Source organism: Aythya fuligula, chromosome 11 (genome assembly GCF_009819795.1).
Source record: "Aythya fuligula isolate bAytFul2 chromosome 11, bAytFul2.pri, whole genome shotgun sequence".
NCBI lineage: Eukaryota > Metazoa > Chordata > Aves > Anseriformes > Anatidae > Aythya > Aythya fuligula.
Genome location: NC_045569.1, coordinates 3,221,551 through 3,235,967, shown reverse-complemented (window position 1 = coordinate 3,235,967; position 14,417 = coordinate 3,221,551). Strand labels below are relative to the sequence as shown.

General features: G+C 37.6%; 2 protein-coding genes across 3 annotated transcripts in view; one reads left to right on the top strand and one right to left on the bottom strand.

Annotated features, from left to right (window-relative positions):
- CCPG1 (cell cycle progression 1) overlaps positions 1-10,751 on the top strand; it is a 25,458-nt gene extending 14,707 nt beyond the window's left edge. For both annotated transcript variants that reach the window (XM_032195166.1, XM_032195167.1), the window contains exons 7-9: positions 423-532; positions 1,595-3,000; positions 4,966-10,751. In XM_032195166.1, the coding sequence (XP_032051057.1) occupies positions 423-532; positions 1,595-3,000; positions 4,966-5,146 (1,697 nt within the window). In that variant the 3' untranslated portion in view covers positions 5,147-10,751. The remainder of the gene's footprint in view (positions 1-422; positions 533-1,594; positions 3,001-4,965) is intronic.
- PIGB (phosphatidylinositol glycan anchor biosynthesis class B) lies at positions 5,716-14,417 on the bottom strand. Its single transcript, XM_032194946.1, has 11 exons — positions 14,134-14,417; positions 13,633-14,008; positions 13,300-13,404; positions 12,999-13,129; positions 12,281-12,421; positions 11,818-11,869; positions 11,185-11,396; positions 9,955-10,019; positions 7,679-7,889; positions 6,763-6,943; positions 5,716-6,203 (listed from the first exon to the last, which is right to left on the bottom strand). The coding sequence occupies exons 1-11, from the start codon at positions 14,415-14,417 to the stop codon at positions 6,084-6,086; spliced, it is 1,878 nt and encodes a 625-aa protein (XP_032050837.1). The 3' UTR covers positions 5,716-6,083.

The following is a 14,417-nucleotide window of genomic DNA, read 5'->3' as shown; positions in this document are numbered from 1 at the left end:
TAATGTACTCCCTTCTGTCTGTGTTGTCTTGCATGTTACTGAAAAAACAAGAAACCTTACACACATTCATTCCTGCTTTTTTTTTTTTTTTTTTTTTTGCATATAGTGTTCCTAAAGTCTTTTTTTTTTTTTGTTCTTCTTGAATGGGACTAATGGAGAATTGATGGGTCTGTTTGAGAAATTGTTTATTGTTGGAAGAAACAGAATCAGTATATTACAATCTGGTTTTAGCTGTGAGAAAAGATTTTTAACTGTTTAGCTGTAACAAAATTAAGTCTTACTAGTAAGTACTGGGCAGAAATTGCAAGGTAAGAATGCTTCTGAATTTGCAGGGAATATGAAGATGATACTTAGATTTATCTGTTCATATTTTCCTTGTAACTGCTGTAAGTGAGAATATCAAAAAGTTTTTATCTTTTTAGGTACAATACAGATTCAGAAACGTCAGCAGCTGGTAACAAAGACACGTGAATTAAAAGATATGAAAGATGACCTTTACCAGTGCCAACAAGAGCAAGGAGATAAAGTGGGGGTAGGTATGAGTTTAGCTGGAAGTTGTGTGATTATTTGTCTGTCGTTATACGGGTGTAGTTTACAGAAAGTGAAATTATCACACAAATGCATTACATATTTATTTTTAATACATTCCTTTTGAGAATGTCATTTTTAGTTCCACTGAATTATTGACATATTTTGTAATTTGATGAAATTTGTTAATGATATGTGTTTAACCATAAAGTTTTTTTTAATGTATGCAGTCCCAGTAGTTGTCTGGCAGTTACCTGGCTCTAGAGACCATCTTCTTCCCTGTGACATAATGCTAGGTTGTCATTTATAAAGACAGGAGAAATAGAACTGTGCTGGTTTAAAAAAAAAAAAAAAAAAAATATTTTGGTTGAACTTACAGTTTTACAACTTTGCTTTTTAAATTATTCATGGTTATTCATTTTTCAAATACTCAACAACCCAGATTTTTTGTTCAGCTTCAGATAATTCAGAGAGAAGACTAGGAAGTGCTTTGTGTGTGGAGTGTTTTTTTCTAATGTTGCTGACAGCAGCAGTTAATACAATACAGTTGTTTAATTCTAGTGTTTGTATGCTAAGAGACTGGGAGTATCCTCATGTGTTAGTGTATGGTTACACGAAAACATTCTTGCAGCAACGAAGTTGATTCAAGATCAATTTCTCTTGCTGAATTGCTTAATAAATTGCTTCTGCTCATGTATTTGTTTTTGTATGTAAACCCTGATTGCTAGGCATAAACAGCATACACATTTTTTCATTTTGTTTTAAGATGTATCACTTCAAGTATACAGTTTACTATCTTTCAGCTATTTAAATCAGTAAAACACAAGGGGTGATGACCTCTGGTTGGAAGTGGGAGCCTCTCACATGGTCTGTGTTGTCAAGGAAGTGTTTGTGTGTTTATCTCAGAGATACACACACACAGAGCTCTATTTTTGTATCCTGCTGCAACATGTGTCACTTCAGCCAAAATGACAAGTGAACTCTTCTGGGTTTACCTTGGTCTTCTATTTTGCTAGCTAAAATTGTAACAATTCTAATCATACTATGTTTTGCTTGTTTGCCTTAGTTGCTTAAGGGAGATCTCTCCACGTGTTTGACTTCTACTGAGATGGAAAAGAAATCCTTTGACTTACACAAAAAAAGTCTTGCTGCAGAAAATCAACACTTAAGAGAATCCCTAGAGAAGGAAGAAAAAGCTTTGGCTTCACTTCAGGAAGAATTAAGAAAACTAAGACAACAAATCAGAAACTTGGAAGATAAAGGTACTAGTACTGAGTCTATTGTCATGGAAAACCAGAAACTAAGGGAACATTTGGAAGAGGAAAAGCAAAGAAATCATAACTTTCTTAGACAAAAGGAAACGCTCTTTGCTGAAGCACAGATGTTAAGGAGAGAATTGGACAAAGAACGTCGTGTTACAGAAGCTCTGAAAAAAGAACTAGAACAGCTAGGTTCTCGTCAAACGCCTGACAATGTTGCTGATGATGATACGTTAAGAGAAAATGAAGAAATAGAAACTCTGCGAGGAAGACTAGCAGAACTAGAAAAAAAGCTAAATTTTGAGCAACAACGCTCTGACTTATGGGAGAAGCTGTATGTTGAAGCAAAAGATCAAACTGAAAAACAAGAAATGAATGAAAAGGGACAAAAGAAAGGTGCTAAAGGGCAAAGTAAGTTGAAAAAGAAATCAAAAGAATCATTTTTTGGCTCAGTTAAAGAAACTTTTGATGCCATGAAAAATTCCACCAAAGAGTTTGTTAGACACCATAAAGAAAAGATTAAGCAGGCTAAAGAAGCAGTGAAAGAAAACCTGAAAAAATTCTCTGATTCTGTAAAGTCTACATTCAGACACTTTAAAGATACCACAAAAAACATCTTTGATGAAAAGGAGAAGAAGTCAAATGATAAAAAGTACGAGGCAAACAAGAAAGCTCGAACTTTTTACCGAGAGCATAACTCTTATGAGAATCTGAAGAACATGCATTACAGGGGACCTCACATGTCAAAAGATTTCAAAGATGGAAGAAAACATCAGTTTACGACGTTTGAAAAAGATACAGGTTCAGACAAATGTCTTAACGATCCTTTGTGTAACAGAAGACATCAGTTTGTCCTAAAAGGCTGTTCTGGTATTTTTGAATGTGCTCATCAAGAATTCACTAGTCTCTTTAACAGAGTATCAGATCCTATTAGGGTAGATGAATTTAATCGGCTAATGAAGAAGTATTTGCAACAAGTTGTACATAACTTTCATCACTGGAGAGAACTAGAAAATTTCATCAATAAGTTTTTTCATAATGGGCTTTTTATACATGACCAGATGCTGTTCACTGATTTTGTTAATGATGTCAAGGATTATCTGGAAGATATGAAGGAATACCAAAGTAAGAATGAAAACGTTTTTGATGATTTGGACAAGTACGTCTACAGATACTACTTTCAGTATGATAATTCACCCCAATATGGACCCAGGTTTGTTTCAATGTTTCCTGAACCATTAATGAAATGTAGTCTTTGTAAAAACAACTGGTGGTGGTGTTCTAATAGATTTTTTTCTAGTCACAGTTGTATATAAAGGACTCAGTGGTGGAAATACTAGAGGGTACCTCCCACACTAACATTTCCGTGCCCTTCTTCTCTCGTACCCTCCTAACCCACTTCAAAAAAATATATATATAATTTATGTATATATGAGGTACTACAGATCCACTGTACATAGCACAATCAAAATTTCCACAGAGTCTTTTAGAAAACTGTAGCTGCGGGTAGGGTTACTTTAGACTGAACACGTATGAGAGCTTTTCATTTCATCAGACAGGCAATCTCGTGAGAAGCGTTAACTAGGGCTCCCCTGTTGTACTTCCCTGAATTAGAAGGTTTTTGGATGTGTTTGGGCAGTCTTAAAGTCCTGTTCTGTCAGGGATCTTACCTGCTGGCTTGCAGGAGTTTCACTACTTCGTATAGTACTGAGCTGGTCTTAATCCCCAGATCAAGGCTGCTTGAATAGCAGACTCCAGTTGAGATCCTGGCCCAGACTAAAATTTGTTCAGACTTGCTTACAAATGTCCTTGGCAAGTACTGTTGCCTGCATTGCTTTCCTGTATCTAATGGTATTCTCAGGCTTTCTGCAGAGTAGTTGTGGTAGTTTGACTGGCCCAAAGGTGCTAGAAATGATGGACTTTTTCTACTGCATAGACTTTGGTGAAGAAAATTAAGCAAGCAGCCTTAATATATAGTGTGGAACTTGCTCTTTCTGGAATAATTAAACGTCTATATTTTCTGTGGCTTTTACTTTCATGGCTGTTACTAAATTGATTATATGGTCTTTTGTGCTAATGTTTATTCTGAGCAGGTAGGAAAAAATGCTGTATGTGAACTTCTAGTGCATTACATGTATAAATTAGTCATTGTCTTTGAAGACATAATGGAACTTTTCCCTCTGGTATTCAGCACAACACATATTGAATAGTTAGATTGAGGTGCATTTCTTCAGTTGTGTTTATCTTTTGGATTTGTATTATTTACTATTTTATGTGTTTATTGCAGCAGGAGGTCTGAAATACTTAACAATTTTGGGGTTACTACATGCTATGTGAGGTTGGACCTCTTAGTGAAGGTTGAACTGTCAGGATGTTTCTATCAGTTACCAAGTAGCCTTTTCAAATGTGGTGTTTTGGTTGCTACCTGACTTCAGTTGTTTTTATTTATAGTTCAAGTGCTTTTTACTAATGTATTATTAATTTTTAATTAAGCAGTTTATTTTTAAGCACTTCAGTTTGCAGAGAAGCAAAGCTTCAAATACATTTACTGATTGTGTCATAAAGTATTTTGTATGATCCTGAGGATGAAAATAGCCTTAGCTCAGTTTAGCAGAAGCCTAGACTCTAGTGACAGAATAACAGCATACGGTGTAATGGCACTCTGTGCATCACAAATGGCAATAGGTGAGCAGCTGTTTTTTGTCAGCACCACTCCTTCCCATATAAATGTATTTATTATACTTGCACACTGGAGAACCTCTAAAGTACATGTTTTTAGGCATTGGGGTTTATAAAGTTTTCATTACTTTTATAGAGCAGAATATAATAGAATAGCTTAAAAACAGATTGAGATCTCCACTTAAGCATCACAGTAGGGATACTCAAACAGCTATTCACCTGGCTTTATTCTACAAAGAAATTTAGGAAGCCAGCTTCAAAGCAGTTTTATTTTTAGAAAGAATTTCTTTTAAGTATACCATCTTAATGATGGTTAAAAACAAACAGAAACAGCAACAAAAATCCTGCACGTTTTTCTTGCAAGAGAAAGGACTACTTAATACTATTTTTTTCACCTCAGCATGCTAAAAGCTGTTCTTGATAATGTAATTGTATTTCAAAATGCTTTTAAAAAGTGCTTTCATACGAGTTGTAATAAGTTTTTGTTTACTCCTTGCAGTCGACCTAAAAGGCCTTCTTTTACACAAACTGAAAATACCAGACATGAAAAACAAGCTCAGAAGTACCACCATCGTAATAAAAGAGAAGGTAAATGGCATAAACATGGTCGCACTAATGGAAGACACATGGCAAATCTTGAAATAGAATTGGGGCAATTACCCTTTGATCCAAAATACTAAGTAATTTATGGAAAAAAAAATGAGATTCAATTTAATAATTGACCTCCTCTCTGGAAACTAATTGTTTTTCAAGAAAGCAGCAAGATGCAAGTTTTTCTCTAAATAATTTGTTTCTTACAAATTGTTAAAAGGCACACGTCAAGCTTTCTAATATGCATATTTGGTATTGTTGCTTTAACTGTTCTATGGAAGTGATAAGAGTTTGGGTGCCAGCGGTATTGTTACAGAAACTAGGCATGCAATGACTTGTATATGAAAAATATGCTTAATTGCATTCCATTAGTATAGTTCAAGCTTGAGTCATGCATAATGTATCAATAATTAACTCCAGTGTTTGATATACTAACTTCATCTCATCCTTCAAAAAAAAAAAAAAAAAAGGCTTCATTATGGTAATGTACTTGTTAGTGTGTTGTAATCTTACACTTGCTTCTTGTCTTTCGGGGGGTGGTTCAAGAGCCTGTTGAATTGTGAAAAATTTGCTGTGCTGCATTCTAATCAGCTTGCTGATTTAAGCACTTGAAATATCTTGCATATCTGCATATTGTGGAAGAAAAATAAAGAGACAGTCTGGGTAAAAGAGTTTATTTATATTAAAAAAATAGCATAGCTGTACAGTTCTATAAATTGGTCCAGTCTTGTCTGATTTCTTGTTTAAAGTAGTCATATGGTAGCTTTGGTCTTCCTGATGTTCTCTAATGTTGTAAGAGGTTAACACCCCCACCCTGACATAGTGCCACTGAAGTTGCCTTCAGGAAGAGGTTTTTGTGTTTCAAAACAGTCAATAGTTGCCTCATCAAACCTTCCATTTTGACTTACTCAGTTTCAGACTCACTACTCTCTCCTTTCTGCAGTAAAAGATCTTCTAAGCATATTATTGCTATGGAAAACTGATCTCATTAGATCATTAGTCTAGAAACTTATCTTCAGGTACGACTCATTTCAGTCCTCTTCTGTAGATGTAGATATGGCTTCCAACGCGTCCTTGAGGTACGTGAGTGTGAAAGATGGTGGCTGTTTTCTCATAGCCCTTTAAAGCTAGAAATGATGATATTTCCTGTAAATGAACATACATTAGTTTCCACACTCAAAAACTGTATTTCAGTGTTTCAAAATCTTCTGGAAACCGTCAATTCATTAATCCCCTGGAAGTTTTGTCACTTATTTAAGAACTGCTACAGAGGGGCAGAGAGCTATTCTGTTTGATCTTGTCTGGAGAGTATCTTCATCAGATGCTGTTGTTTGAGTACATGGCCCTCATAAAAGAATTGAGGGGAAGAGGTATGCTGACTAATGGCATTTTTGCTTGTCATTGTTTCTTACTTAAAAGTGTATGATTCTGGGAACAGGCATTTATTTTAACATGACAGGAGGAAAATTCTTCCAGAAAACTTTACTTTATGGCATGCAGAATTCATATGGAGGGCATGTGCAAATGTTAAGGACGTATCGCCAGGATGGTATCTGTAGTGTATTATGGACTAGGCAGTTCAATTTTCATTTAAGTGTTTAAAAAAACTACAGACAATACTTAAAAAAATCTCAATTATAATTCTCTCAATTTCTCCTGTAACTTTATGTCAGAACTAGTTTGTTTCATCCTGCAGTTACCATACCTGTTCTAGCACGCTGAAGAAAATCAAGTGACTAGGTAATAATGTATCATTGTAAAACTCCTTATTAAGCCAGCCAAGTGGATTTAAGTAAAACACATCTGCTTCATCAATATAGCTTTCATTTCCAGTTAGGTCTGGGGGACATTGAAGGAATCTCATTTTTAGAGGACAGTGAACATGGCTAGGGAGAAAAACAAAACAAACTTCAGAATAAACTGATGAAGACATGAAATGACTAGAATACATCAGTCAAAAAAAATTGAATAATTAGGTTTCTTTCCCCTCCACAGCCAATGTTTTCTTCCCTTCTATACTTCATATGAAAGCAGAATTAGAGAAAGTAGATTCAGCTCCAAGCTGCTGTGAGTGCTTTTAAGCAGTTCACAGAAAGCAGACTTTTCTGAATACAAACATCCTCTGCAAAGCATCAGTTCCTTAAATGAAAGATAGTTTTACACATCAGCTTCATGGTTTATATCTGCTTCAATGTGTTATTTTCCAGGATATATTACAAACTTTTTGGAATAGTGAAATCTATGATTGTATGTTACTAATTTTATTTCTTTACCTTCTAGCAGCAGAAGTAAAGGTAAAATTAAAATGTTTTGACTATAACAGTGAGTCTAGTTTTGTTACAAAAACTACCACAATGAAGCTATAAGAAATACTGTCTTAAGTCTGCTGCATATCCTCATACAAAGCTATTTTACAAAAACTGAATAAAACGTAGATTGTGAATCTTATTCTGTGGTGTAAGCACAGTTAGTTTATTTTCTGTATTCATTTTTTTTTTTAGTGGTATGAAAAACAAACTTCCTGCCTACATTTATCCAGCTCAGACAGGTTTAGGAAAAAAATATAATTTCTGCTAAAATGTCTGGATTTTAATATAATAAACTGCTAGTTACTTTATTACCTGTAAAATGGAGTGGAGTGGCATGGCATCATGATGAAGACAAAAGCTTGTGACTGGTTAGAGTCCTTACAAAGTTCCTGCACGTGACTCATAACATCAAGAGTGCCTCTCTGGTGAATCAAGCCTGTATACAGGGCTGGGAGTAAGTTTGATACAAGCAGGAAGCTTGCTGCAGACTTCTTCCATGCTTTTAGATGTTTTAAAGAAAATCCTAGAGAAACATTTAAGTAAGTTTATGATAAGCAAAAATTTAATTCTGCATAGTACTTCTGAAAACTATTAGTTGAAAACCGTACTTTGAAGTGTTTTAATATGCTGCAGTCTTTACTGTTGGAAAATGGGAATTCAAAGGTTAGTCTTTGAATCCATTACTGTTGGATTTAACAGTGTAAATGTTAAATCCATGTCTGTCCTTCGGAGTCCAGAAGTAAAACTTTGAAGCCAGTGTTTTATCTCTCTAGAGCTTAGTTTTATTTTACTTCTTTTTGTGGGGAAATAATAGTTCATCCATTACTTTGGATGAATGGTATACAGCGACTTACTGATGTGTTGTGATTCACACATCCAAGTAGAGCCAGAATAAATGATAACACATGCTCTGGTATGATTGTGGTATTCTTTATCTCCAACATGCTGAAACTATAGCATTCCCTTTATACATTTGTTATGATCCTTACTGTTAGTTGTTCTTGAGCTACCATCCTTGGAGAAGCTTATTCCCTTCTCACTCCTTTTCTTGAAGGAGGTAATAATAGAAAGAAGACACATTTCTCCTGATGGGAGATAATGTGATTCATTCCTGTCAGTATCACGAGACAAAATGTTTTATGCAGCCTAGTTCTGTGACCACCTTTACAGAACCAAAAGAAACAAGTTAGAGTAGGCCTGTTTCAGAAGCCAGTAGCGTAGCACAAGTAATTTAAAGAAGTCTTCAGTCAGCCCTTGTTCTAACAAATTGCAGATATCTCAGATGAAAACAAAGTCTGATACTTAGTCTGCTTTAAACATGTGGAAACATTCTGTTACAGGCATTTTTAACTGCTTTTGTGAAATAGCTTTAATTTATCTTCAGGTGTACTTAGAAAGGAATTGAAAATTAACAAACTTTTTTCTGCTTTTATTTGTAATGTTTGGAGCAATTTCAAGACCTTGTTGCAATCACTGAGTTATCAAAAACTATTCTGTCATTTTTTTTCTTTACAAAAGTATCTAGATCATACTTTTCTCTTGATACATTGAGGAAGTGACCTTATTCTATTATAGGTGTAAAAACTGAGACAGATTAACAAAAAAGTGGTCTGACTGGACATTTTCCTGCATGTAAAGTAGAACTGGTTCTTCTTAAATCTGCTATTAAACTGAGCACCGAACTAACCAAAGACATTATTTATTTGATCTTTTCTGGCAGCAAAACTACTGAACTAAGATTTACTTTTGTTAAGACTAACAAAATAGGTTAAAAAATTACAATTTTCTCTGATCTGTTTTTGAACTTCTATGTTAAAGCTATCTAGCTTCGTAAGTTCTAGAAATTTGAATCTTTCCTTTATAACTTTCCAGTAGATTAAGTTTTACATCATGATTTGACTCTTTGTACAGATATTATAGTAGTCTAGCCAATACCTTTGTTTCTGCAAAATAACTATTAGGCTCTTTGTTTTGTATAAAAAGGTTGCAGTTGTCAGATGCCAGTTCAGCAGTTCATGCAAGCTATCTTTAGTTCATTTAAAAGTTAACTGCATTAGTTTAGGGATGTTGTTTGTGGTTTAACAAACTTGCTGTACTATGCCTTAAGGAAAAAGCTATCACGTTAACTGCTCTCAAACTGCTGTGGGAAGTAGACTCCACCTAGAGTTTAGTCAAGAGCAGACAAAGGAACTATCATCATCTCTTAGTTGATGATGCTACTCCAGATTCAGGTCTAGAAAATAATTTCTGAATACCCGAGTTTTTTTCATACTCAAATGCAATTGCCTGAGCATACTTTAGAGAAGTGAGTGGAGAAATATTACAAAGGAAACAACAAAATTTGCTGTAAGGGTGGCACTGCATTAAAGTTAGGAGTTGCTGAAGCAATTTTTTCTCTTGTAGGAAATACTTTTATCCATACTAAGGTTTCTTCCTGTGTATTTCATTCATTTACTGTTCTTCATCCTTTTTTCTAGGCTACTTCTAGTAATCCTTTGTCAAATACCTACATTCGGTATTAACTGTCTGTCTTTGGGTAAACGTTATATATACAAAAGGTTGCAAGACATTTAAAACCAAATTCTTACCGCAAAAAAACATGCAAAATGGCAGTACTGGATAGATGAACCTGAATTCCTTATGGCTCAACGTGCTGTAATAAAACAGATATGGTACTATAGAGAGAAAGCTGAATACATCAGTTCTGTTAACAAAATATGTTTAGAGCATGGAGGACTATAAGAGCACATAAACATACTTAAAAGCATGTTATCAATTTAGAGTAATCTCTTTTTAAGAATGTAACAAGAGCATTCAAATTAAGATGATTTCATCAGTTTAAATCACACATTAATAAAAGTGCCTGGCTACTGTGATAGAGCAATGAAGTTGTCTGATTCTATGAATGCTAAATACTTTACCCATGACTTTTCTGTAATAAAAGGCAAGAAAAAGGGTGGATGGTGAGCTAAGATGCAAGTACACATTCGTATCTCCCAAAGTAACGTTCACCTCTGCTAATACAACTTCACTCCATTCAATTTTTTTGGTGGTGGGATTACTGCAGGACTTGTGATGGGAACCAGACAGGTTCTTACAAGACTAAGGGAATCAAGAAAGGCCTAAAGCCAGTAGATCTACATGAAGTTTGGGGCTGGACTGAAAGACAGGACAATATTTGTGTCCTTGCTACTGTTTTGCTGTATTGTTACTACTGTAGTTTGATACTGTTTACTACTTCGTATTTACTAACTTGCTGTATCTTTTCCTGCCTGAAAGTCTCCTGCTTAATCTACAGTTAACTGAAGCTTTAGAAACAGCTTACCTTCTTTTCTAGTTCTTCAAGTTGTGTATTCATCCCTGTGATAAATGTTCTTAAAAGGTGTGTATAAACTTGTGAATGAACTAAGTTTTAGAAGTCAAAAAAAACCCTTATTGGGGATGTATTAAAGAAGCAAATAATGGAGTATTTTCATTAACAGACATCTAGTGAAGGGTTTCCTAACCAGATCTGTTATTCTTTACACGATTCTTAGGTGATTCAGAGGTTTTTTCCATTTCCCACTGAATTTCATGCCAAATTATTTTAATATTTCAGGGTCTAACTAAACACACGTGTATGCTAATAATACAAATGGTAGTATTACCTTCAGTTCTCGAGACTATTGCATAATTGACTGCCTTTTCTCAAGTATTTGAATAGTTTTAAATTTTCTATCATTTAACCTGAATACCATGCTTTGTTGTAGACAGGACATGAGCTTTGATGAAAAGAACACAACTAGCGAAAGATTGTAATTGTACTTAAGAGAAATTACCTGTATACTAACACTGTCCAGATCACTGTCATTAGAAAGATGCGATACCTTTTTGGTGCCAGCACACAGCCATGAATAAAGAAAGGCAGATGGGTACCCAAGATAATCGGTAGTCCCTGGGTCAAGTACCAGTGCCAAGGATGAGAACCATAAAATGTTCCTAAATTCTGCAGCACGTTGAATTTCAAGAAGTTCAACTGAACCAGGACCCACTGGGATGTTCAAGGGAGGGAGGGAAAAAAAGTTAAAAATCCAAATTGAAAAATCAACATCTAAATTGAATTATATGGTCATCATTAGCCTCAAGTGACATTTTCATTCATACTTGCATCTTTTCTACTATCTCTTATCACAGACTTCCTGTTTTGGCAGTTACAGAAGGAAGTGTATAAGGTTTACAGTATACCATTAAAAACTACTGATTTACTAAGAGCTCATTTGAAGTAACAGTTTGTCATTTAAAATAACTAAGAAGTCAGTGTTTAAGAATCTATGACTTCAGATATACTTACAGAAGATAGGCCAGACACAGTCTAGCTACAGAAATAACAGGATTTAGACAAGTCCACATCATCTGTGTTAAAATGGTTAGTATTAATCTTTGTCTTGTAAGTTGAGTTTAAAGCTACTTACCTCACCAAAAAACACACGGTCAGTTATTAAAGAGATTCCCAATGTGACCAATCTGAAAAAAAAAACAAAAGTTGATTGCATTGCTATTGCTTATGTATCAGATTGTACTGTTCTCCAAATTGCTGTCAAAACTTGAAGTTACTCCTAAACTCTTGTAGGATTATCCATACTCATGGCCACTTTACAGTGGCCGTCTGCTATCACCCAGTATCCTTGGCATAATAGCAGGATAAGTTGGAATGATGTTAGTGTTTTTGTCCTTAGGAAATCTCTCTCTGTGACTCTACACAGCATACACATTCATTTCAAAGAAGCATAACTCTTCTTTAAACTTTTTTTTTCCCCCCCTGTGTTTAAACAGCTTTTTTGTATTGAGTCCTCTGTCTCTGCCGCAGCATGTGGTGTTAAAATCAATCTTAAGATATAGGTGCAAACAGTCAATTTAAATTCAGAAGGAACTTACCCAACTGGAATGCAGTTGTGCAGGATGAGGTCTGCTTTCCTCTGTTCTCGCAAAAAATGACTGAAGACCAAAGGTATCCATGGGATAGCAGCGGTGGGACGGATAACAATTGCAAGTGCTATCAGTGTTAAATATTTGCAGCTAGAATGAGGGAACAAAAATAAAAAGTAAACTTATAAGATCTGATCAATTATTTTGCAGACAGTGATGTTTCCTCAGTATAAATATTGTCATATCCCTGACCCAAAGTTCTGCATGCTCCAGATAACCGATTCTCTGAGTGCAGGTTCTTTGTTTTACTAGAAAGGTTGCCTGCTACATAACTGTCTCATTAGCAATAGAGTCACTAATTAGGAGCGCATACTTGTTTTAAAATAGCTGGTAAAGAAAGTTGTGACTACAAATTTATCTATGGCTGCACCTAAACAATTGTTATCTTTTCTCAAGTTACCACAAACTTCAACCCTCTAAAGCTTAGTTTAAGGTTTGTTGTAGAGTGACACTTCAGGTAAATAACTGGAGAATAGTCATATTGTATACCAGCTATATTACTACTTCAAAAAAAAAATCTAGAGGAAATACCACAGTTGCTGGTGCTACTTGCTATGTGAGGTATTCTGGTTGCTTTAAATCCTAAGACAGAAGTCAGCATTTTAAATGGTATCTGTTGTTATCCTAAGCCAAAGATTATCAGTACTGTTAGTAGAAAGTTTCTCACCTGCTCCCCGTCTTGGAACCTTTTATTGGGTAGTAGTAAAGGGCAAAAATGGTAAGAAGAGTTTCCATGGTGTTTGTAAGAGTTCTGGTACAGGAATACCATGTAAACCAGGAACAGAGCTGGCAGAAGTACTGAAAATAATTGTGAACAAGGGGATGCACAAGGAGATGTGTTAAAACAAGTTCTATAGCTCTAAATAGCGGTGCTAATTCTGAGGCTTGACTTAGCATCATTTTACCACTGGTCACACTGTAGCAGTGTTAATTACCATGCAAAAAAATTTTTAAAGTCTGAGACTCACCACATACTTTGCTGTTTCTGCATTTTCAAGGTGTCTCACTAATAAATAAAGCTTCACATCAGCAAAAGCTGCCAAAACTGCTTGTACCAGTCTAGGAATCCATATCTACGTAAGCAAAGACAAAACTTCACTTGCAGCAATATCTGTTATAGTCCGAGTTCAGAGAGTTCCAGTTCCCTACTGTATTAGTCAACGACTTAGACACAAAAATTGTAAGAGAGTTACTGAATTTCTGTAACTCCCCGTGACTAAAATATAACTGTATGATTCTTTAGCTAGTACTTCTGCCTGAACTAAGCAGCGGCTGCGTTTGTTAGGCCGAGCGCCACTCACCAGCAGCTGCACGTCGTCCTTGCCCAGGAGCTGCAGGGCTTTGTAGATGGCGGCGAGGAGCAGCGGGTAGGCAGAGCCCCTCAGGCGCTGCGCCCACTCCCAGGTGAGGTGCCCATAGCTGCGCACGTTAAGGACGCACCGTGACGGGCCGAGGCCGCGAGCCCCCGCCTCAGCCGCGCTCCGGCCGCTCGCCCTCCCGGCCGGGGAGCAGAGCGCCGGCTTCGCCCCGCCAAAGGATATCCGAAGGCCAGGCGGTGCGCCACCTCCAGCGCCTGCCAGTACTCGTCCGGCACGAAGCTGCTCCGCACCAGGGCGCAGTTCAGCACCCGCACGCCCACCGCCAGCGCCGTCAGGGCCGGGGTCCCGCCGGCAGCGCCTGCGGAAGCACCGCCCGCCGGTGAGGGGCCCGCGCCCCGCCGGCGGCCGTCCCGCCCTTCCTCCCTCCCTCCCTCCCGCTTACCGGCGCCGGGCTGCGCGGCGGCCCCGCGGCCGGCCCCGTACAGCACCGAGCGCCGCCGCCGGAGCCGCACCGCCTGCGGCCGGCCCCGCGGCAGCAGCGGCCCCGCGGCGGCCTCCATCGGCGGGGGCGGCGCCGGGGCCGCGGCGCGGCGCTTGCGCGACCTCTGCGGCTGCGGCTGCGGCTGCGCCTCCTCCTTCCGTGCTGCTCGGCGCGGCTCCTCTCGGCCTTCAGGAGCGGGGCGGCGGCGCCGGCCCTTCCCTCCTCGTCGCTGCGTGTCCGTGCCCGTGCCCGTGCCCGCGTCGCTCCGCGTCCCCGCCGGCAACAT